This window comes from Pseudophryne corroboree, chromosome 2 (genome assembly GCF_028390025.1).
Source record: "Pseudophryne corroboree isolate aPseCor3 chromosome 2, aPseCor3.hap2, whole genome shotgun sequence".
Lineage (NCBI taxonomy): Eukaryota > Metazoa > Chordata > Amphibia > Anura > Myobatrachidae > Pseudophryne > Pseudophryne corroboree.
The window spans coordinates 84,732,854-84,758,712 of NC_086445.1; the positions used below are offsets into that span (position 1 = coordinate 84,732,854).

The 25,859-nt window shown below is 49.7% G+C and overlaps 1 protein-coding gene across 1 annotated transcript in view; it reads right to left on the minus strand.

Moving 5' to 3' along the window:
* Positions 1–1,008: 1,008 nt before the first annotated feature.
* Positions 1,009–25,859, minus strand: part of LOC135050532 (uncharacterized) — a 42,000-nt gene continuing 17,149 nt past the window's right edge. The window contains exons 3-7 of the mRNA XM_063957004.1: positions 14,983–15,123; positions 13,755–13,826; positions 2,377–2,455; positions 1,626–1,657; positions 1,009–1,418 (exon numbers count right to left, since the gene is read on the minus strand). Of these exons, the coding sequence (XP_063813074.1) occupies positions 1,216–1,418; positions 1,626–1,657; positions 2,377–2,455; positions 13,755–13,826; positions 14,983–15,123 (527 nt within the window). The 3' untranslated portion in view covers positions 1,009–1,215. The remainder of the gene's footprint in view (positions 1,419–1,625; positions 1,658–2,376; positions 2,456–13,754; positions 13,827–14,982; positions 15,124–25,859) is intronic.

The following is a 25,859-nucleotide window of genomic DNA, read 5'->3' on the forward strand; positions in this document are numbered from 1 at the left end:
GTTGTTTGATTATCACTAAGTTGGTCGCTGTTTTTTATACATTTTTTTACTTTAATTTCCTAAAGTAAGCTGTGGGGGAGTTGATCGCTTGCTAGTTTTTTTTTGTAGTCCTGCGTTCGCATAGTCGCCGCCCACAGGGGAGTGTATATTAGCTGTGCAAGTCTGTGATTGCATGTGTAGCACAACTGATTTTGTGCAGTCTCTGCGTAGCCCAGGACTTACTCAGCCGCTGCGATCACTTCTGCCTGTCCGGGACAGGAATTGACGTCAGACAACCCCCCTTTAATACATGGACACGCCTGCGTTATTCCAGACACTCCCTGAAAATGGTAATTTGCCACCCACAAATGCCTTTTTCCTGTCAATCACCGTGCGATTGCCCATGTGATCGTTTTTTCGCACCAACCCACCGCTATGCTCTGATGCCCTGTGCAGTCGTCTGACGCGCCTGAGCATTGCGGTGCATATGCATGCGCAGTTCAGACCTGATCGCGGGCTGTGAGGAAACGCAGCCTAGCGATCAACTCTAAATTACCCCCTAAACAAGATGTTTTACTATCAATTCAGGTAGCAACAAATATGAGCTAACTCATGCTAACACCTTATTGGATCCATTCTGTGGTATTACAACACCTAATTGGCTCTCAGAACAATCACTCCTATTGGTCAGTTTTGAGTTGAAGAAATCCCCTCTCTTCACATATAATCTTCAAAATAATGCAGTTATATGCAATTAAACCCTAAAAACACACATCAAAAAGGTTTCCACATTTTTGGCCACTAGTGTAAATGTATATATATATATACATTTATATATGTATATATATATATATATATATTAAAAAAAAAAATAATAATAATAATATATATATATATATATATATATATATATATATATATATACATATAAATGTAAACAGCCCAGCACTTCACTTCTTTAAGTAATTGCTCCGGTGCCCTCTGGTATAGATGGATATGAAGCAAAAAAAGCAAGCAACGGCACTTGGAGATTTTTCAAAGTCTCAATTTATTAAGACATCAAACAGTGCAGCAGCCGATGGTTTGGGGCTTCCACCACATATTGTTCTGCTCAAACTAAGATATGTTCTTTTTGTAGAACTGGCCCTGGGCATGCTGACACTGGAATGGCAGACTGCAGGAAGCAGGTTGGTATGGAACGCGGGGAGACAGATGAGGAAGGTCTCACTGGGCTTCTTACACTGCAGTCTGCATGACAGATGCTGCCATCCATGAAGGTGGCCCTGGCAGCATGTCTGGGAAGGAGTTGGTGATGGTCAAGGTGGTTCCAGTTATAGAGGTGCGGGTGAAGGTCATTGCGGTGGATGCCTTGATAGAATCAGAGGATGTGGTGGTGGGAGCTTGTGGTTTTGTAGCACCTTCCTCATTCTTCTCAATATCTAATAGAGTGAGACATCATTTTAGTATTCAGTTTTTTCTCTCATGTCTAATACAACATAGAATTAGATATAGAACTTGTAAACAAGTAGACATATGGAACACATCCATTCTCATTGGAGACACTTTTCTCTCATTAGGTAAAACAATACACTCATTAGTTTGTGCTGTGGTGTTATTATGTAGATACAGTGTATAGTTATTCTTACCTCTTTCACGCGTTGTCACCCATTTGCCATATCTGTAAAAATAAGGAAAAGTGGTTAGTTAGAGACCGTACCTCCATTCCTGGGGATGCTAAGTCCCAGAGACCCCCCACCCCAATGTATGAGCACACTGTCTCCCTTGTATAATGGAGAAGCAGAATGCCCCCTCCCCTTACCCGCTACACAATGACAAGTATCTGTACTGAGCAATAACTCGTGGTATAAGTTCTAGCATTTTTTTTAAACAATATTCTTAACATGTCTTCAATTGTGGTCCACAATAGAAGTGATTTCTATTCTATCTCCATTAGAGATATTTCTTGGATCATAGATTTTCCTATACTTCCCCCACATCACTATAGCTCGGATGCTAACTTGGAGAACACAACAATTATTAAGTAGCTTCCCACATCAACACACCTACTTTATCTTTGTACAACTGTCTCTACTTAATAAAAGGAGTTCGTAGTAAAAAAAAATTGGACTGATGCTGTATGTATTATTTCTTATCTACTACAGACCTACACCTCCAAATTACACCACCTACTATTACTATGACCACAGGGTTGTGGTGACACTGTCCTCCTCAGCTGGCAATAGGGCATGGGTCTATCTGTATTACTAAATCTGCCCATGGAGAATGCTGGAGATAATATACACATATATACCTATCTGCCAACCAGAACGTCTGTTACTAGTAATACTATCTAGGTGAATAAACAGTTACACCATATGTAGAGTGTTAGTAACTTACCTCCAGTAAATAATACGTCCTGCAAGCAGTATTGCAGCTGGGACGAACACCACCAAAAATCCTTCCAAGAATTTTACATCTGTGCAAGAAAGACAGACAGTGGGTCAATAATCACATTTAATTCACATTACATTTGTTTAACACATAAAATAAGAATTTACTCACCGGTAATTCTATTTCTCGTAGTCCGTAGTGGATGCTGGGAACTCCGTAAGGACCATGGGGAATAGACGGGCTCCGCAGGAGACTGGGCACTCTAAGAAAGAATTAGGACTACTGGTGTGCACTGGCTCCTCCCTCTATGCCCCTCCTCCAGACCTCAGTTAGGGAAACTGTGCCCGGAAGAGCTGACACAACAAGGAAAGGATTTGGAATCCCGGGTAAGACTCATACCAGCCACACCAATCACACCGTACAACTTGTGATACTATACCCAGTTAACAGTATGAATATCAACTGAGCCTCACTAACAGATGGCTCATAACAATAACCCTTTAGTTAGGCAATAACTATATACAAGTATTGCAGACAATCCGCACTTGGGATGGGCGCCCAGCATCCACTATGGACTACGAGAAATAGAATTACCGGTGAGTAAATTCTTATTTTCTCTGACGTCCTAGTGGATGCTGGGAACTCCATAAGGACCATGGGGAATATACCAAAGCTCCCAAACGGGCTGGAGAGTGCGGATGACTCTGCAGCACCGAATGAGCAAACTCAAGGTCCTCCTCAGCCAGGGTATCAAACTTGTAGAATTTTGCAAACGTGTTTGGTCCCGACCAGGTAGCAGCTCGGCAAAGTTGTAAAGCAGCCGCCCAAGAAGAGCCCACCTTCCTCGTGGAATGGGCTTTTACTGATTTAGGATGCGGCAGTCCAGCCGCAGAATGTGCAAGTTGAATCGTGGAGCAGATCCAGCGAGCAATAGTCTGCTTAGAAGCAGGAGCACCCAGCTTGTTGGGTGCATGCAGGATAAACAGCGAGTCAGTCTTTCTGACTCTAGCCGTCCTGGAAACATAGATTTTCAGGGCCCGGACTACGTCCAGCAACTTGGAGGCCTCCAAGTCCCGAGTAGCCGCAGGCACCACAATAGGTTGGTTCAAATGAAACGCTGATACCACCTTAGGGAGGAATTGGGGACGCGTCCTCAATTCTGCTCTGTCCATCAGGGCCGAAACTAGATTTGTCAGCACCCGGGGCAAGGAAGCATTTTGGCGCCCCCCCCCCCGCATTACACAAAAAATTATCATGTTATCAAATATTTAGAAAGGGGATACCATTGAACAAAATTGCGCCTCATGTGCCCCAAATGTCCTAAGCATCTGTCACATAGCCCCTGTGTGTCCCCACACATTGCACCACATTACTGCACTACATGATTACACTAAGTGCCCTTTATATTGCACTACACTACGTACATGCCCCTATATGCTGCACTACATTACTACACTATCTCCCATACACTGCACTACATTACATGCTCCTAACACTACGTACATGCCCCTATATGCTGCACTACATTACTACACTATCCCCTATACACTGCACTACATTACATGCTCCTATACACTACACTACGTACATGCCCCTATATGCTGCACTACATTACTACACTATCCCCTATATGCTGCACTACACTACTACACCATCCCCTATATGCTGCACTACATTACATGCTCCTATACACTGTACTACATACCCTATATGCTGTACTATATATTACTTCATTACACTACACTACACTACATCTACATTACCAACAATAACACTGCAGGCAGGTATCCCCATTTTACACAGTGCGGCAGGCAGATATCCCCATTTTACACAGCGCGGCAGGCATATATCCCCATTTTACACAGTACGCAGGCAGATGCCCCCATATTACACAGTACGCAGGCAGATGCCCCCATATTACACAGTACGCAGGCAGATGCCCAGATATTACACAGTACGCAGGCAGATGCCCCCATATTACACAGTACGCAGGCAGGTGCCCCCATATTACACAGAACGCAGGCAGGTGCCCCCATATTACACAGTACGCAGGCAGATGCCCCTATATTACACAGTACGCAGGCAGGTGCCCCCATATTACACAGTACGCAGGCAGGTGCCCCCATATTACACAGTACGCAGGCAGATGCCCCCATATTACACAGTACGCAGGCAGATGCCCCCATATTACACAGTACGCAGGCAGGTGCCCCCATATTACACAGTACGCAGGCAGATGCCCCCATATTACACAGTACGCAGGCAGGTGCCCCCATATTACACAGTACGCAGGCAGATGCCCCCATATTACACAGTACGCAGGCAGATGCCCCCATATTACACAGTACGCAGGCAGGTGCCCCCATATTACACAGTACGCAGGCAGGTGCCCCCATATTACACAGTACGCAGGCAGATGCCCCCATATTACACAGTACGCAGGCAGGTGCCCCCATAATACACAGTACGCAGGCAGATGCCCCCATATTACACAGTACGCAGGCAGGTGCCCCCATAATACACAGTACGCAGGCAGGTGCCCCCATTTTACACAGTGCGGCAGGCAGGTATCCCCATAGGCAGGTGTCCCCATTTTACACAGTGCGGCAGCGGCAGGCAGGTTTCAAGTTGGGGGGAAGAAGGGGGGGGGGAGAGAGAGAGAGAATACTTACGTCTTCCCGCTCTTCGGTCCCGCCGCCTCACGTCCCTCGCGCCGGCCGCCTCCTCCTTCATGCTTATCGCCTCTCCCCGAGCGCTCCTGCTCGGGGGGCGGGGCTTCGCGGAATGACGCGTTTGCGACGTGACGTCACGACGCAACGCGTCATTCCGCGAAACTCCGCCCCCCGAGCAGGAGCGCTCGGAAGAGGCGATAAGGAGTAGAAACGGCACTGCCGCCGGGTCTCTCTCAGCGCCCCTCTAAATCCTGCGCCTGGGTCACATGCCCCCCTAGCCCCCCCCTAGTTTCGGCCCTGTGTCCATATGGAAGATCAGATAGGGGCTTTTACAGGACAAAGCCGCCAATTCTGACACCCGCCTAGCCGAAGCCAAGGCCAAAAGCATGACCACTTTCCACGTGAGATATTTTAATTCCACGGTCTGAAGTGGCTCAAACCAATGTGATTTTAGGAAATCCAACACAACGTTGAGATCCCAAGGTGCCACTGGGGGCACAAAAGGGGGCTGAATATGCAGCACTCCCTTAACAAACGTCTGAACTTCAGGCAGTGAAGCCAGTTCTTTTTGAAAGAAAATAGACAGGGCCGAAATCTGGACTTTAATGGAACCCAATTTTAGGCCCATAGTCACTCCTGACTGTAGGAAGTGCAGAAATCGACCCAGCTGAAATTCTTCTGCGGGGGCCTTCATAGCCTCACACCAAGCAACATATTTTCGCCATATGCGGTGATAATGCTTTGCTGTCACATCTTTCCTAGCTTTTATCAGCGTAGGAATGACTTCAACCGGAATGCCCTTTTCCATCAGGATCCGGCGTTCAACCGCCATGCCGTCAAACGCAGCCGCGGTAAGCCTTGGAACAGACAGGGCACCTGCTGTAGCAGGTCCTGTCTGAGAGGCAGAGGCCAAGGGACCTCTGAGATAATTTCTTGTAGTTCCGGGTACCAAGTCCTTCTTGGCCAATCCGGAACGATGAGTATAGTTCTTACTCCTCTCTTTCTTATTATCCTCAGCACCTTTGGTATGAGAGGAAGAGGAGGGAACACATAAACCGACTGGTACACCCACGGTGTCACTAGAGCGTCCACAGCTATTGCCTGAGGGTCCCTTGACCTGGCGCAATATCTTTTTAGCTTTTTGTTTAGGCGGGACGCCATCATGTCCACCTGTGGCCTTTCCCAACGGTTTACAATCAGTTGGAAGACTTCTGGATGAAGTCCCCACTCTCCCGGGTGGAGGTCGTGCCTGCTGAGGAAGTCTGCTTCCCAGTTGTCCACTCCCGGAATGAACACTGCTGACAGTGCTATCACGTGATTTTCCGCCCATCGGAGAATCCTTGTGGCTTCTGCCATCGCCATCCTGCTTCTTGTGCCGCCCTGTCGGTTTACATGGGCGACCGCCGTGATGTTGTCTGACTGAATCAGCACCGGCTGGTTTTGAAGCAGGGGTCTTGCCTGACTTTGGGCATTGTAAATGGGCATTGTAAATGGCCCTTAGTTCCAGAATATTTATGTGTAGGGAAGCCTCCTGACTCGACCATTGTCCTTAGAAGTTTCTTCCCTGAGTGACTGCCCCCCAACCTCGGAGGCTTGCATCCGTGGTCACCAGGACCCAGTCCTGTATGCCGAATCTGCGTCCCTCTAGAAGATGAGCCCTCTGCAGCCACCACAGCAGAGACACCCTGGCCCTCGGGGACAGGGTGATCAGCCGATGCATCTGAAGATGCGATCCGGACCACTTGTCTAACAGATCCCACTGAAAGATCCGTGCATGGAATCTGCCTCGTAAGAAGCTACCATCTTTCCCAGGACTCGCGTGCAGTGATGCACCGACACCTGTTTTGGTTTCAGGAGGTCTCTGACCAGAGATGACAACTCCTTGGCCTTCTCCTCCGGGAGAAACACCTTCTTCTGTTCTGTGTCCAGAATCATACCCAGAAACAGCAGACGCGTCGTAGGAACCAGCTGCGACTTTGGAATATTCAGAATCCAGCCGTGCTGTTGTAGCACTTCCTGAGATAGTGCTACTCCGACCAACAACTGCTCCCTGGACCTCGCCTTTATAAGGAGATCGTCCAAGTATGGGATAATTATAACTCCCTTCTTTCGAAGGAGTATCATCATTTCGGCCATTACCTTGGTAAATACCCTCGGTGCCGTGGACAGACCAAACGGCAACGTCTGGAATTGGTAATGGCAGTCTTGTACCACAAAACTGAGGTACACCTGGTGAGGTGGGTAAATGGGGACATGCAGGTAAGCATCCTTGATGTCCAGTGATACCATGTAATCCCCTTTTTCAAGGCTTGCAATAACCGCCCTGAGCGATTCCATTTTGAACTTGAACCTCCTTATATAAGTGTTCAAGGATTTAAAATTTAGAATGGGTCTCACCGAACCGTCTGGTTTCTGTACCACAAACATTGTGGAATAGTAACCCCGTCCCTGTTGAAGGAGGGGAACTTTTATTATCACCTGCTGGAGGTACAGCTTGTGAATTGCTGCCAGCACTACCTCCCTGTCCGGGGGAGTAGCTGGCAAGGCTGATTTGAGGTAACGGCGAGGGGGAGACATCTCGAATTCCAGCTTGTATCCCTGAGATACCACTTGTAGAACCCAGGGATCCACCTGTGAGCGAACCGACCGGTCGCTGAAGTTCCGGAGATGGGCCCCCACCGCACCTGGCTCCACCAGTGGAGCCCCAGCGTCATGCGGTGGATTTAGTGGAAGCAGGGGAGGATTTTTGTTCTTGGGAACTGGCTGTATGGTGCAGCTTTTTCCCTCTACCCCTGCCTCTGGGCAGAAAGGACGCGCCTTTAACCCGCTTGCCTTTCTGGGGCCGAAAGGACTGTACCTGATAATACGGTGCTTTCTTAGGCTGTGAGGGAACCTGAGGTAAAAATGTCGACTTCCCAGCTGTCGCTGTGGAAACGAGGTCCGAGAGACCATCCCCAAACAATTCCTCACCCTTGTAAGGCAAAACCTCCATGTGCCTTTTAGAATCCGCATCACCTGTCCACTGCCGAGTCCATAATACTCTCCTGGCAGAAATGGACGTTGCATTTATTCTAGATGCCAGCCGGCAAATATCCCTCTGTGCATCTCTCATATATAAGACTACGTCTTTAATATGCTCTATGGTTAGCAATATAGTGTCCCTGTCAAGGGAATCAATGTTATCCGACAGGGAATCAGACCACGCTGCTGCAGCACTGCACATCCATGCTGAAGCAATAGCAGGTCTCAGTATAGTACCCGAGTGTGTATATACAGACTTCAGGATAGCCTCCTGCTTTCTATCCGCAGGCTCCTTTAAGGCGGCCGTATCCTGAGACGGTAGTGCCACCTTTTTTGACAAGCGTGTGAGCGCTTTATCCACCCTCGGGGATGTCTCCCAACGTACCCTGTCCTCTGGCGGGAAAGGGTACGCCATTAGTAACTTTTTAGAAATCACTAGTTTTTTATCAGGGGAAGCCCACGCTTCTTCACACACTTCATTTAACTCATCTGATGGGGGAAAAACCACTGGTTGCTTTTTCTCCCCAAACATAATACCCTTTTTAGTGGTACCTGGGTTAATGTCAGAAATGTGCAACACATTTTTCATTGCCGTAATCATGCAACGGATGGCCCTAGTGGAATGTACATTAGTCTCGTCGTCGTCGACACTGGAGTCAGACTCCGTGTCGACATCTGTGTCTGCCATCTGAGGTAGCGGGCGTTTTTGAGCCCCTGATGGCCTTTGAGACGCCTGGGCAGGCACTGGCTGAGAAGCTGGCTGTCCCACAGCTGTTATGTCATCGAACCTTTTATGTAAGGAGTTGACACTGTCGGTTAATACCTTCCACATATCCATCCACTCTGGTGTCGACCCCGCAAGGGGTGACATCACATTTATCGGCACCTGCTCCGCCTCCACATAAGCCTCCTCATCAAACATGTCGACACAGCCGTACCGACACACCGCACACACACAGGGAATGCTCTGACTGAGGACAGGACCCCACAAAGTCCTTTGGGGAGACAGAGAGAGAGTATGCCAGCACACACCACAGCGCTATATAAACAGGGATTTACATTACACAAAGTGATTTTCCCTATAGCAGCTATACAATACAGTTTTGCGCCTAAATTTAGTGCCCCCCCTCTCTTTTTTACCCTTTGAGCCTGGAAACTGCAGGGGAGAGCCTGGGGAGCTGTCTTCCAGCGGAGCTGTGAAGAGGAAATGGCGCCAGTGTGCTGAGGGAGATAGCCCCGCCCCTTTTTCGGTGGGCTTCTCCCGCTCTTTTATTAATATTATGGCAGGGGATTTTTACACATATATAGTTTATTAGACTATATTATGTGTTGTTTTACCAATTTAAGGTACTCTAATTGCAGCCCTGGGCGCCCCCCCCAGCGCCCTGCACCCATCAGTGACCGGAGTATGTGGTGTGCATAGGGAGCAATGGCGCACAGCTGAAGTGCTGTGCGCTACCTTAATGAAGACCGGAGTCTTCAGCCGCTGATTTCCAGGACGTTCTTCTTGCTTCTGGCTCTGCAAGGGGGGCGGCGGCGCGGCTCCGGGAACGGACGACCGAGGCTGGGCCTGTGTTCGATCCCTCTGGAGCTAATGGTGTCCAGTAGCCTAGAAGTCCAAGCTAGATGCAAGCAGGTAGGTTCGCTTCTCTCCCCTAAGTCCCTCGTAGCAGTGAGTCTGTTGCCAGCAGATCTCACTGAAAATAAAAAACCTAATAAATACTTTCTTTACTAGAAGCTCAGGAGAGCCCCTAGTGTGCAACCAGCTCGAGCCGGGCACAGATTCTAACTGAGGTCTGGAGGAGGGGCATAGAGGGAGGAGCCAGTGCACACCAGTAGTCCTAATTCTTTCTTAGAGTGCCCAGGCCCTCATTCCGAGTCGTTCGCTCGGTAATTTTCTTCGCATCGCAGTGAAATTCCGCTTAGTACGCATGCGCAATATTCGCACTGCGACTGCGCCAAGTAATTTTACAATGAAGATAGTATTTTTACTCACGGCTTTTTCTTCGCTCTGGCGAACGTAGTGTGATTGACAGGAAATGGGTGTTACTGGGCGGAAACAGGCCGTTTTATGGGCGTGTGGATAAAAACGCTACCGTTTCCGGAAAAAACGCAGGAGTGGCCGGAGAAACGGGGGAGTGTCTGGGCGAACGCTGGGTGTGTTTATGACGTCAAACCAGGAACGACAAGCACTGAACTGAACGCAGATGCCGAGTAAGTCTGAAGCTACTCTGAAACTGCTAAGTAGTTTGTAATCGCAATATTGCGAATACATCGGTCGCAATTTTAAGAAGCTAAGATACACTCCCAGTAGGCGTAGGCTTAGCGTGAGCAACTCTGCTAAATTCGCCTTGCGAGCGATCAACTCGGAATGAGGGCCCCAGTCTCCTGTGGAGCCCGTCTATTCCCCATGGTCCTTACGGAGTTCCCAGCATCCACTAGGACGTCAGAGAAATAGAACATAGAGCTGCTTCCTTATCATTGTTAGTATTGGTAATAGGGATAATTCGACAGCATGGCGGTATATAGTCTCTATACGCAGTCCATGTACTAGAGATTCTGGGCCAGCTACAGATGCAGTGCCGTTTCTAGCGGCGGGCGAGCCGTGCAACCGCACGGGGCGCCCGCCGCGGCACTTTGTGACTCTTATCTCCTCTCCCCGAGCGCTCCTGCTCGGGGGGCGGAGTTTCGCGGAATGAACGTCACGACGCAAACGCGTCATTCCGCGAAACTCCGCCCCCCGAGCAGGAGCGCTCGGGGAGAGGAGATACGCATGGAAGGAGGAGAGGCAGAGCCGGCCATAGGTATAGGCAAACTAGGCAATTGCCTAGGGCATTTGATATGCCCAGGGGCATCAGCAGCTTCTGCTGATTAAAATGATATGCAGCATGCCTATATTCTGTGTGTAGCATTTCTTATGCAGATACAGCCACAGTCTCACACAGTATATAGGCATGCTACATATCATTTTAATCAGCAGAAGTTGCTTGTGCATCCTAGCCACATAGCAATGCAAATAAGATGCATTTTCATAAAAAAAGGTGCCCAACGTTAGCATTGAGGCAAGATTTATGAGGACACATCTGTATCCAAGCAGAGGCAGAGGTCACAGTGTTAGTGGCAGTGTGAGTGCTGTGTGCATGTGAGTGGGTTGGTTGTGCAGTAGTGTTCAGAATATTTGTAAGGAGCATTATGTGTGCCATGTAAAAATGCATTAATAATGTGCAACATATGTGTAAGGGGCACTATGTGTGTCATTATGTGTATAAGGGTATTAATAATGTGCGGCATATGTGTAACCGGGTACTACTGTATGTGTGTCATTATGTGTATAGGGGCACTAATAATGTGCAGAAAATGTGTAGGGGGCACTATGTGTGTCATTATGTGTATAAGGGAATTAATAATGTGCAGCATATATATAAGGGACATTATGTGTAAAAGAGCATTAATAAATAAAGGGGCATTACTGAGTGGAATTATGTGTATAAATGTATTACTGTGTGGCATTATGTGTATAAGGTGCTCTCCTATGTGGTGTTGCGTATAGAAAGGGCACTACGGTGTCGTCTAATATGAATAAAGAGCAATAGGGTGTGGTGTAATGTGAATAAGGAGCAATTCAGTGTGATGTAATGTGAATAAGGGGCTCTACTGTGAGGAGTAATGTTTATAAGGTAAAGTAATAGTACTGTGGGATGTAATATGAATTATGGACACTATCGCATGATCAAATGTGAATAAAGTTGCAGTACTGTGTGGCGTAATTGGAATTGGGGTTACTATTGTATGGCCATGCCCCTTGCCAGCAAAAACACACCCCTTTTTGGGCTGTGTGCCAAATGTGCGAACTGTTCCTATTTAAAATATAGGGGGTACAAATACCAAAATAAGGACTGCTACGGGTGAGGGGTGATGGTGGTGGGAAAGAGGTGCAAGGTCAGAGGCGGAACCAGCGGTGGTGCTAGGGGGCACCAGCCAACATTTTGCCTAGGGCATCATATTGGTTAGGGCCGGCTCTGAGGAGAGGAGGCGGCCGGCGCGAGGCGGCGGGACCGAAGAGCGGAAGATGTAAGTATCCTCTCTCTCTTTCTCCCTCTTCCTTCCCCCCCACTTGAAACCTGCCTGCCGCCCTGTGTAAAATGGGGACAACTGCCTATGGGGATACCTGCCTGCCGCACTGTATAAAATGGGGACACCTGCATATGGGGTTGCCTGCTGCACTGTATAAAATGGGGACACCTGCATATGGGGTTGCCTGCTGCACTGTATAAAATGGGGACACCTGCATATGGGGTTGCCTGCTGCACTGTATAAAATGGGGACACCTGCATATGGGGTTGCCTGCTGCACTGTATAAAATGGGGACACCTGCATATGGGGTTGCCTGCTGCACTGTATAAAATGGGGACACCTGCATATGGGGTTGCCTGCTGCACTGTATAAAATGGGGACACCTGCATATGGGGTTGCCTGCTGCACTGTATAAAATGGGGACACCTGCATATGGGGTTGCCTGCCGCACTGTATAAAATGGGGACACCTGCATATGGGGTTGCCTGCTGCACTGTATAAAATGGGGACACCTGCATATGGGGTTGCCTGCTGCACTGTATAAAATGGGGACACCTGCATATGGGGTTGCCTGCCGCACTGTATAAAATGGGGACACCTGCATATGGGGTTATATGGGGTTGCCTGCCGCACTGTATAAAATGGGGACACCTGCCTATGGGGATACCTGCCTGCCGCACTGTGTAAAATGGGGAGACACCTGCCTACCGTACTGTGTAAAATGGGGATAGCTGCCTACCGTACTGTGTAAAATGGGGACACCTGCCTGCCGCGCTGTGTAATATGGGGACACTTGCCTGCTGTAATGTGTAAAAAGGGGTCTTTTTTTTTTTTTTTCCCCCTGTGGTGGATGTGATGATATCAGATGAGGCTGCGCCCACTTTAATGAGACCACACCCATTTTAATCAGGCCACACACCCTTGTCGGGAGCGCGCGCGCTGTTCTTTTTACGGCTATATGGGGGGGGGTGGCGCATTTTGAAATCTCGCGCTGGGAGCCAAATTGTCTAGAAACGGCCCTGTACAGATGTGGCCACATATGCCTATCCTCAAGCCCCGGTGACAGCGCCACACACTGTGCTACTAAGCCGTGCCATGCATCTCACCATAGACTCACCAATTAGGTGTCTTACTCATATCACTAATGTGACATAATGACAATGCATGGGTGCCCTGGCCACTGATGCTGGTAGCTGCTGTGTGCGACTCAGGTACTACTCTGTGTAACCAGCCAATGGGCGGAGGTCTGATACAAGTGACCAGCACCCCGCTGCAGACTGCGCATCATTGTGGTTACTCTGTGACTTTGTACCAATTTCTAAGACTAATCTTAGTGTCTATTACACTGTCAGTGACCATGTATGCGACTATGGTCAGAATAAAATGCTACATTTAGGAAAAAGGAAGGTCCAGGAATTGCTACCCATGGCGGAGTGTCTCTGTGCCATCTGCAGCGCAGGCTTCCCCTATTCCAGGAGACCCTGTCCTTACCCTTCCAATGCTGGGCAAAGAAATGAATCAGCCTGTGAGAGGGAACTGGGGAACCCGACGAGCTGCTACTGACGCTAGAAAATGAGTCTGATCCACAATAATGAGGAATGGTAGAGTCATACTCACCAGCTGATATAACCTTGGTCGGTTTGGTCCTTGGCACCGATCGTCTGCCAGCTACAGAACCGTCAACTAAACCTGCAGGAACATAAAAAGGAAACATGAAGCAGTTTTTCACAATCATTCTCTAAACCCACCCACCCACATTTCATAGACCCACGCAGTAATCTGCCAATCAAACCCCATTGCTAACCATAGCTTATGCATATCCCCCCACAGCTAAGGATAATTACACAGCATGGCGGTATATAGTCTCTATACGCAGTCAATGTACTAGAGATCCTGGGCCAGCTACAGATGTGGCCACATATGCCTATCTTCAAGCCCCGGTTACAGCGCCGCACACTGTGCTACTCTGCCGTGCCATGCATCTCACCATAGACTCACCAATTAGGTGTCTTACTCATATCACTAATGTGACATAATGACAATGCACAGGTGCCCTGGCCACTGACGCTGGTAGCTGCTGTGTGTGACTCAGATGCTACTCTGTGTAACAAGCCAGTGGGCGGAGGTCTGATACAAGTGACCAGCACCACGCTGCAGACTGCGCATCATTGTGGTTACTCTGTGACTTTGTATTTATGCAAATAAAATGATACATTTATGAAAAAGTAGGAAAAGTACGGGAATTGTTCCCCGTGGCGGAGTGTCTCCATGCCATCTGCACCATGATGTAGGAGAGATCTGCAGCATGGGCTGCCACCTGCTCATGGTAACCACATCCAGGCCCCTGTGCTAAACACAATCAGCTGACGTGCTGACGCTGCCTGCTGGCTGACCATAAGAACCCCAAGTAATACTGTTCATCGTCTCATAGACACCGCATACCATATACATGTACCTAAGCAGGCTCTAATGCTCAGCGGTCCAAGTCTCTAATTAGCAAGCTGCAAATACCAACATGCCGCCAAGCCAGGTGATGTAACTGGGAAATGGCTTCAGTGCTACTCCCTGGTAACATGGCCACCTCTAACGCCTTTATAGCATCCGCCGTGATAGCGAGCACATCACTAACTGCCCTTTTCTAATCCAATCACAGATCAGACCCCCCCCATTGTAATTCCAGCATTAGCGCAGCCTACCCCTATTCCAGGAGACCCCGCCTTCACCCTTCCAATGCTGGGCAGAGGAATCAGCTTGTGCGAGTGAGCTGGGGAACCTGATCAGCTGCTACTGGGGCTATAAAGCAAACCTGAACCACAATAATGAGGAATGGCAGGGTCATACTTACCATGTGGGACCTTCTTCTCCCAGGCGCGTTCCAGGTCATCATCCGAATATAATACGTCATCTGGAGGAGCTGTCACAGGAACCTGCTCCTCCTCAGCATAATACACGGATGGGGCATCAGCGGCAGCAGAGCGATGTAAACCTGAAGGAACATCAAGATGGAAAGAGGGATCAGCCTTCTGCAATCAGTCCCTGATCCCACCCACATCTCATAGGCTAAGCCTAATACAGTAATTATCACACTAACTCCATTGCTAACCATAGCTAAACTGTGATAGGTATATCCCTCCCCACAACTAGACTCCTATGTGACGTCAGGCTTAATCACCCCATTATCTTAGTTACTAACTGACCATAATTTCCAGATTTATCCTGTGTGTCCCTGTAAATGTCCCTATTACTGAGTACTGTATGTCCCTGTAAATGTCCCTATTACTGAGTACTGTGTGTCCCTGTAAATGTCCCTATTACTGAGTACTGTATGTCCCTGTGAATGTCCCTATTACTGAGTACTGTATGTCCCTGTGAATGTCCCTATTACTGAGTACTGTGTGTCCCTGTAAATGTCCCTATTACTGAGTACTGTATGTCCCTGTAAATGTCCCTATTACCGAGTACTGTATGTCCCTGTAAATGTCCATATTACTGAGTACTGTATGTCCCTGTAAATGTCCCTATTACTGAGTACTGTATGTCCCTGTAAATGTCCTTATTACTGAGTACTGTGTGTCCCTGTAAATGTCCCTATTACTGAGTACTGTATGTCCCTGTAAATGTCCCTATTACTGAGTACTGTATGTCCCTGTAAATGTCCCTATTACCGATTACTGTATGTCCCTATAAAAGTCCCTATTACTGAGTACTGTATGTCCCTGTAAATGTCCCTATTACTGAGTACTGTACAATATGTCCCTGTAAATGTCCCTATTACTGAGTACTGTACAATTTGTCCCTGTAAATGTCCCTATTACTGAGTACTGTATGTCCCTGTAAATGTCCCTATTACTGAGTACTCACCAGCTGCACAGTAACATTTTGTGATTGCTGTATTACAGATATAATTACTAGTTATACGGTAGGTGCTGGAAGTAAACTCTTAGTAAATAATAACTAAGTAAAAAAAAATGTTTCCCTTCAATAAATGATGGTAACTAGTAACTACATACTTGCCTACTCTCCCGGAATGGCCGGGAGGCTCCCGAAAATCGGGTGACCCTCCCGGCCCCCCGGAAGAGCAGGCAAGTCTCCCGATTCGTGGGGTCCCCCCTGCCCGTCCGCCCACTTAGTGTGTAAAGTGGGCGGTCCGGGCAGTTGATGACGCGATTCTTGCTGAATCGCGTCATCATAGCCACGCCCCCTGCCGTGTAATGCCGGTGATCGCGGCATTACAGAACGGGGGGCGTGGCTTAAAAGATGCATCACCATGGCCCGCCCCCGCTCCACCCTTTTTCCGCCTCCGGCCCACCCCCTCCACGACGTCACAGCATCCCCTGCCCGCCCTCTGAGCTGACCTGGCTGCTCTCTCCCGCAGAGAGCAGCCAAAATGTAGGTAAGTATGGGTAACTATTAGAGATGAGCGCCGGAAATTTTTCGGGTTTTGTGTTTTGGTTTTGGGTTCGGTTCCGCGGCCGTGTTTTGGGTTCGACCGCGTTTTGGCAAAACCTCACCGAATTTTTTTTGTCGGATTCGGGTGTGTTTTGGATTCGGGTGTTTTTTTTTTAAAAAACACTAAAAAACAGCTTAAATCATAGAATTTGGGGGTCATTTTGATCCCAAAGTATTATTAACCTCAAAAACCATAATTTACACTCATTTTCAGTCTATTCTGAATACCTCACACCTCACAATATTATTTTTAGTCCTAAAATTTGCACCTAGGTCGCTGGATGACTAAGCTAAGCGACCCTAGTGGCCGACACAAACACCGGGCCCATCTAGGAGTGGCACTGCAGTGTCACGCAGGATGTCCCTTCCAAAAAACCCTCCCCAAACAGCACATGACGCAAAGAAAAAAAGAGGCGCAATGAGGTAGCTGTGTGAGTAAGATAAGCGACCCTAGTGGCCGACACAAACACCGGGCCCATCTAGGAGTGGCACTGCAGTGTCACGCAGGATGTCCCTTCCAAAAAACCCTCCCCAAACAGCACATGACGCAAAGAAAAAAAGAGGCGCAATGAGGTAGCTGTGTGAGTAAGATAAGCGACCCTAGTGGCTGACACAAACACCGGGCCCATCTAGGAGTGGCACTGCAGTGTCACGCAGGATGTCCCTTCCAAAAAACCCTCCCCAAACAGCACATGACGCAAAGAAAAAAAGAGGCGCAATGAGGTAGCTGTGTGAGTAAGATAAGCGACCCTAGTGGCCGACACAAACACCGGGCCCATCTAGGAGTGGCACTGCAGTGTCACGCAGGATGGTCCTTCCAAAAAACCCTCCCCAAACAGCACATGACGCAAAGAAAAAAAGAGGCGCAATGAGGTAGCTGTGTGAGTAAGATAAGCGACCCTAGTGGCCGACACAAACACCGGGCCCATCTAGGAGTGGCACTGCAGTGTCACGCAGGATGTCCCTTCCAAAAAACCCTCCCCAAACAGCACATGACGCAAAGAAAAAAAGAGGCGCAATGAGGTAGCTGTGTGAGTAAGATAAGCGACCCTAGTGGCCGACACAAACACCGGGCCCATCTAGGAGTGGCACTGCAGTGTCACGCAGGATGTCCCTTCCAAAAAACCCTCCCCAAACAGCACATGACGCAAAGAAAAAAAGAGGCGCAATGAGGTAGCTGTGTGAGTAAGATAAGCGACCCTAGTGGCCGACACAAACACCGGGCCCATCTAGGAGTGGCACTGCAGTGTCACGCAGGATGTCCCTTCCAAAAAACCCTCCCCAAACAGCACATGACGCAAAGAAAAAAAGAGGCGCAATGAGGTAGCTGTGTGAGTAAGATAAGCGACCCTAGTGGCCGACACAAACACCGGGCCCATCTAGGAGTGGCACTGCAGTGTCACGCAGGATGTCCCTTCCAAAAAACCCTCCCCAAAAAGCACATGACGCAAAGAAAAAAAGAGGCGCAATGAGGTAGCTGTGTGAGTAAGATAAGCGACCCTAGTGGCCGACACAAACACCGGGCCCATCTAGGAGTGGCACTGCAGTGTCACGCAGGATGTCCCTTCCAAAAAACCCTCCCCAAACAGCACATGACGCAAAGAAAAAAAGAGGCGCAATGAGGTAGCTGTGTGAGTAAGATAAGCGACCCTAGTGGCCGACACAAACACCGGGCCCATCTAGGAGTGGCACTGCAGTGTCACGCAGGATGGTCCTTCCAAAAAACCCTCCCCAAACAGCACATGACGCAAAGAAAAAAAGAGGCGCAATGAGGTAGCTGTGTGAGTAAGATAAGCGACCCTAGTGGCCGACACAAACACCGGGCCCATCTAGGAGTGGCACTGCAGTGTCACGCAGGATGTCCCTTCCAAAAAACCCTCCCCAAACAGCACATGACGCAAAGAAAAAAAGAGGCGCAATGAGGTAGCTGTGTGAGTAAGATAAGCGACCCTAGTGGCCGACACAAACACCGGGCCCATCTAGGAGTGGCACTGCAGTGTCACGCAGGATGTCCCTTCCAAAAAACCCTCCCCAAACAGCACATGACGCAAAGAAAAAAAGAGGCGCAATGAGGTAGCTGTGTGAGTAAGATAAGCGACCCTAGTGGCCAACACAAACACCGGGCCCATCTAGGAGTGGCACTGCAGTGTCACGCAGGATGTCCCTTCCAAAAAACCCTCCCCAAACAGCACATGACGCAAAGAAAAAAAGAGGCGCAATGAGGTAGCTGTGTGAGTAAGATAAGCGACCCTAGTGGCCGACACAAACACCGGGCCCATCTAGGAGTGGCACTGCAGTGTCACGCAGGATGTCCCTTCCAAAAAACCCTCCCCAAACAGCACATGACGCAAAGAAAAAAAGAGGCGCAATGAGGTAGCTGTGTGAGTAAGATAAGCGACCCTAGTGGCCGACACAAACACTGGGCCCATCTAGGAGTGGCACTGCAGTGTCACGCAGGATGGTCCTTCCAAAAAACCCTCCCCAAACAGCACATGACGCAAAGAAAAAAAGAGGCGCAATGAGGTAGCTGTGTGAGTAAGATAAGCGACCCTAGTGGCCGACACAAACACCGGGCCCATCTAGGAGTGCCACTGCAGTGTCACGCAGGATGTCCCTTCCAAAAAACCCTCCCCAAACAGCACATGACGCAAAGAAAAAAAGAGGCGCAATGAGGTAGCTGTGTGAGTAAGATAAGCGACCCTAGTGGCCGACACAAACACCGGGCCCATCTAGGAGTGGCACTGCAGTGTCACGCAGGATGTCCTTTCCAAAAAACCCTCCCCAAACAGCACATGACGCAAAGAAAAAAAGAGGCGCAATGAGGTAGCTGTGTGAGTAAGATAAGCGACCCTACTGGCCGACACAAACACCGGGCCCATCTAGGAGTGGCACTGCAGTGTCACGCAGGATGTCCCTTCCAAAAAACCCTCCCCAAACAGCACATGACGCAAAGAAAAAAAGAGGCGCAATGAGGTAGCTGTGTGAGTAAGATAAGCGACCCTAGTGGCCGACACAAACACCGGGCCCATCTAGGAGTGGCACTGCAGTGTCACGCAGGATGTCCCTTCCAAAAAACCCTCCCCAAACAGCACATGACGCAAAGAAAAAAAGAGGCGCAATGAGGTAGCTGTGTGAGTAAGATAAGCGACCCTAGTGGCCGACACAAACACCGGGCCCATCTAGGAGTGGCACTGCAGTGTCACGCAGGATGTCCCTTCCAAAAAACCCTCCCCAAACAGCACATGACGCAAAGAAAAAAAGAGGCGCAATGAGGTAGCTGTGTGAGTAAGATAAGCGACCCTAGTGGCCGACACAAACACCGGGCCCATCTAGGAGTGGCACTGCAGTGTCACGCAGGATGGTCCTTCCAAAAAACCCTCCCCAAACAGCACATGACGCAAAGAAAAAAAGAGGCGCAATGAGGTAGCTGTGTGAGTAAGATAAGCGACCCTAGTGGCCGACACAAACACCGGGCCCATCTAGGAGTGGCACTGCAGTGTCACGCAGGATGTCCCTTCCAAAAAACCCTCCCCAAACAGCACATGACGCAAAGAAAAAAAGAGGCGCAATGAGGTAGCTGTGTGAGTAAGATAAGCGACCCTAGTGGCCGACACAAACACCGGGCCCATCTAGGAGTGGCACTGCAGTGTCACGCAGGATGTCCCTTCCAAAAAACCCTCCCCAAACAGCACATGACGCAAAGAAAAAAAGAGGCGCAATGAGGTAGCTGTGTGAGTAAGATAAGCGACCCTAGTGGCCGACACAAACACCGGGCCCATCTAGGAGTGGCACTGCAGTGTCACGCAGGATGTCCCTTCCAAAAAACCCTCCCCAAACAGCACATGACGCAAAGAAAAAAAGAGGCGCAATGAGGTAGCTGTGTGAGTAAGATAAGCGACCCTAGTGGCCGACACAAACACCGGGCTCATCTAGGAGTGGCACTGCAGTGTCACGCAGGATGTCCCTTCCAAAAAACCCTCCCCAAAAAGCACATGACGCAAAGAAAAAAAGAGGCGCAATGAGGTAGCTGTGTGAGTAAGATAAGCGACCCTAGTGGCCGACACAAACACCGGGCCCATCTAGGAGTGGCACTGCAGTGTCACGCAGGATGTCCCTTCCAAAAAACCCTCCCCAAACAGCACATGACGCAAAGAAAAAAAGAGGCGCAATGAGGTAGCTGTGTGAGTAAGATAAGCGACCCTAGTGGCCGACACAAACACCGGGCCCATCTAGGAGTGGCACTGCAGTGTCACGCAGGATGGTCCTTCCAAAAAACCCTCCCCAAACAGCACATGACGCAAAGAAAAAAAGAGGCGCAATGAGGTAGCTGTGTGAGTAAGATAAGCGACCCTAGTGGCCGACACAAACACCGGGCCCATCTAGGAGTGGCACTGCAGTGTCACGCAGGATGTCCCTTCCAAAAAACCCTCCCCAAACAGCACATGACGCAAAGAAAAAAAGAGGCGCAATGAGGTAGCTGTGTGAGTAAGATAAGCGACCCTAGTGGCCGACACAAACACCGGGCCCATCTAGGAGTGGCACTGCAGTGTCACGCAGGATGTCCCTTCCAAAAAACCCTCCCCAAACAGCACATGACGCAAAGAAAAAAAGAGGCGCAATGAGGTAGCTGTGTGAGTAAGATAAGCGACCCTAGTGGCCGACACAAACACCGGGCCCATCTAGGAGTGGCACTGCAGTGTCACGCAGGATGTCCCTTCCAAAAAACCCTCCCCAAACAGCACATGACGCAAAGAAAAAAAGAGGCGCAATGAGGTAGCTGTGTGAGTAAGATAAGCGACCCTAGTGGCCGACACAAACACCGGGCCCATCTAGGAGTGGCACTGCAGTGTCACGCAGGATGTCCCTTCCAAAAAACCCTCCCCAAACAGCACATGACGCAAAGAAAAAAAGAGGCGCAATGAGGTAGCTGTGTGAGTAAGATAAGCGACCCTAGTGGCCGACACAAACACCGGGCCCATCTAGGAGTGGCACTGCAGTGTCACGCAGGATGTCCCTTCCAAAAAACCCTCCCCAAACAGCACATGACGCAAAGAAAAAAAGAGGCGCAATGAGGTAGCTGTGTGAGTAAGATAAGCGACCCTAGTGGCCGACACAAACACCGGGCCCATCTAGGAGTGGCACTGCAGTGTCACGCAGGATGGTCCCTTCCAAAAAACCCTCCCCAAACAGCACATGACGCAAAGAAAAAAAGAGGCGCAATGAGGTAGCTGTGTGAGTAAGATAAGCGACCCTAGTGGCCGACACAAACACCGGGCCCATCTAGGAGTGGCACTGCAGTGTCACGCAGGATGGTCCCTTCCAAAAAACCCTCCCCAAACAGCACATGACGCAAAGAAAAAAAGAGGCGCAATGAGGTAGCTGTGTGAGTAAGATAAGCGACCCTAGTGGCCGACACAAACACCGGGCCCATCTAGGAGTGGCACTGCAGTGTCACGCAGGATGTCCCTTCCAAAAAACCCTCCCCAAACAGCACATGACGCAAAGAAAAAAAGAGGCGCAATGAGGTAGCTGTGTGAGTAAGATAAGCGACCCTAGTGGCCGACACAAACACCGGGCCCATCTAGGAGTGGCACTGCAGTGTCACGCAGGATGTCCCTTCCAAAAAACCCTCCCCAAACAGCACATGACGCAAAGAAAAAAAGAGGCGCAATGAGGTAGCTGTGTGAGTAAGATAAGCGACCCTAGTGGCCGACACAAACACCGGGCCCATCTAGGAGTGGCACTGCAGTGTCACGCAGGATGTCCCTTCCAAAAAACCCTCCCCAAACAGCACATGACGCAAAGAAAAAAAGAGGCGCAATGAGGTAGCTGTGTGAGTAAGATAAGCGACCCTAGTGGCCGACACAAACACCGGGCCCATCTAGGAGTGGCACTGCAGTGTCACGCAGGATGGTCCTTCCAAAAAACCCTCCCCAAACAGCACATGACGCAAAGAAAAAAAGAGGCGCAATGAGGTAGCTGTGTGAGTAAGATAAGCGACCCTAGTGGCCGACACAAACACCGGGCCCATCTAGGAGTGGCACTGCAGTGTCACGCAGGATGTCCCTTCCAAAAAACCCTCCCCAAACAGCACATGACGCAAAGAAAAAAAGAGGCGCAATGAGGTAGCTGTGTGAGTAAGATAAGCGACCCTAGTGGCCGACACAAACACCGGGCCCATCTAGGAGTGGCACTGCAGTGTCACGCAGGATGGTCCTTCCAAAAAACCCTCCCCAAACAGCACATGACGCAAAGAAAAAAAGAGGCGCAATGAGGTAGCTGTGTGAGTAAGATAAGCGACCCTAGTGGCCGACACAAACACCGGGCCCATCTAGGAGTGGCACTGCAGTGTCACGCAGGATGTCCCTTCCAAAAAACCCTCCCCAAACAGCACATGACGCAAAGAAAAAAAGAGGCGCAATGAGGTAGCTGTGTGAGTAAGATAAGCGACCCTAGTGGCCGACACAAACACCGGGCCCATCTAGGAGTGGCACTGCAGTGTCACGCAGGATGTCCCTTCCAAAAAACCCTCCCCAAACAGCACATGACGCAAAGAAAAAAAGAGGCGCAATGAGGTAGCTGTGTGAGTAAGATAAGCGACCCTAGTGGCCGACACAAACACCGGGCCCATCTAGGAGTGGCACTGCAGTGTCACGCAGGATGTCCCTTCCAAAAAACCCTCCCCAAACAGCACATGACGCAAAGAAAAAAAGAGGCGCAATGAGGTAGCTGTGTGAGTAAGATAAGCGACCCTAGTGGCCGACACAAACACCGGGCTCATCTAGGAGTGGCACTGCAGTGTCACGCAGGATGTCCCTTCCAAAAAACCCTCCCCAAAAAGCACATGACGCAAAGAAAAAAAGAGGCGCAATGAGGTAGCTGTGTGAGTAAGATAAGCGACCCTAGTGGCCGACACAAACACCGGGCCCATCTAGGAGTGGCACTGCAGTGTCACGCAGGATGTCCCTTCCAAAAAACCCTCCCCAAACAGCACATGACGCAAAGAAAAAAAGAGGCGCAATGAGGTAGCTGTGTGAGTAAGATAAGCGACCCTAGTGGCCGACACAAACACCGGGCCCATCTAGGAGTGGCACTGCAGTGTCACGCAGGATGGTCCTTCCAAAAAACCCTCCCCAAACAGCACATGACGCAAAGAAAAAAAGAGGCGCAATGAGGTAGCTGTGTGAGTAAGATAAGCGACCCTAGTGGCCGACACAAACACCGGGCCCATCTAGGAGTGGCACTGCAGTGTCACGCAGGATGTCCCTTCCAAAAAACCCTCCCCAAACAGCACATGACGCAAAGAAAAAAAGAGGCGCAATGAGGTAGCTGTGTGAGTAAGATAAGCGACCCTAGTGGCCGACACAAACACCGGGCCCATCTAGGAGTGGCACTGCAGTGTCACGCAGGATGTCCCTTCCAAAAAACCCTCCCCAAACAGCACATGACGCAAAGAAAAAAGAGGCGCAATGAGGTAGCTGTGTGAGTAAGATAAGCGACCCTAGTGGCCGACACAAACACCGGGCCCATCTAGGAGTGGCACTGCAGTGTCACGCAGGATGTCCCTTCCAAAAAACCCTCCCCAAACAGCACATGACGCAAAGAAAAAAAGAGGCGCAATGAGGTAGCTGTGTGAGTAAGATAAGCGACCCTAGTGGCCGACACAAACACCGGGCCCATCTAGGAGTGGCACTGCAGTGTCACGCAGGATGTCCCTTCCAAAAAACCCTCCCCAAACAGCACATGACGCAAAGAAAAAAAGAGGCGCAATGAGGTAGCTGTGTGAGTAAGATAAGCGACCCTAGTGGCCGACACAAACACCTGGGCCCATCTAGGAGTGGCACTGCAGTGTCACGCAGGATGTCCTTCCAAAAAACCCTCCCCAAACAGCACATGACGCAAAGAAAAAAAGCAGGCGCAATGAGGTAGCTGTGTGAGTAAGATAAGCGACCCTAGTGGCCGACACAAACACCGGGCCCATCTAGGAGTGGCACTGCAGTGTCACGCAGGATGTCCCTTCCAAAAAACCCTCCCCAAACAGCACATGACGCAAAGAAAAAAAGAGGCGCAATGAGGTAGCTGTGTGAGTAAGATAAGCGACCCTAGTGGCCGACACAAACACCGGGCCCATCTAGGAGTGGCACTGCAGTGTCACGCAGGATGTCCCTTCCAAAAAACCCTCCCCAAACAGCACATGACGCAAAGAAAAAAAGAGGCGCAATGAGGTAGCTGTGTGAGTAAGATAAGCGACCCTAGTGGCCGACACAAACACCGGGCCCATCTAGGAGTGGCACTGCAGTGTCACGCAGGATGTCCCTTCCAAAAAACCCTCCCCAAACAGCACATGACGCAAAGAAAAAAAGAGGCGCAATGAGGTAGCTGTGTGAGTAAGATAAGCGACCCTAGTGGCCGACACAAACACCGGGCCCATCTAGGAGTGGCACTGCAGTGTCACGCAGGATGTCCCTTCCAAAAAACCCTCCCCAAACAGCACATGACGCAAAGAAAAAAAGAGGCGCAATGAGGTAGCTGTGTGAGTAAGATAAGCGACCCTAGTGGCCGACACAAACACCGGGCCCATCAAGGAGTGGCACTGCAGTGTCACGCAGGATGTCCCTTCCAAAAAACCCTCCCCAAACAGCACATGACGCAAAGAAAAAAAGAGGCGCAATGAGGTAGCTGTGTGAGTAAGATAAGCGACCCTAGTGGCCGACACAAACACCGGGCCCATCTAGGAGTGGCACTGCAGTGTCACGCAGGAAAGTCCCTTCCAAAAACCCTCCCCCAAACAGCACATGACGCAAAGAAAAAAAGAGGCGCAATGAGGTAGCTGTGTGAGTAAGATAAGCGACCCTAGTGGCCGACACAAACACCGGGCCCATCTAGGAGTGGCACTGCAGTGTCACGCAGGATGTCCCTTCCAAAAAACCCTCCCCAAACAGCACATGACGCAAAGAAAAAAGAGGCGCAATGAGGTAGCTGTGTGAGTAAGATAAGCGACCCTAGTGGCCGACACAAACACCGGGCCCATCTAGGAGTGGCACTGCAGTGTCACGCAGGATGTCCCTTCCAAAAAACCCTCCCCAAACAGCACATGACGCAAAGAAAAAAAGAGGCGCAATGAGGTAGCTGTGTGAGTAAGATAAGCGACCCTAGTGGCCGACACAAACACCGGGCCCATCTAGGAGTGGCACTGCAGTGTCACGCAGGATGTCCCTTCCAAAAAACCCTCCCCAAACAGCACATGACGCAAAGAAAAAAAGAGGCGCAATG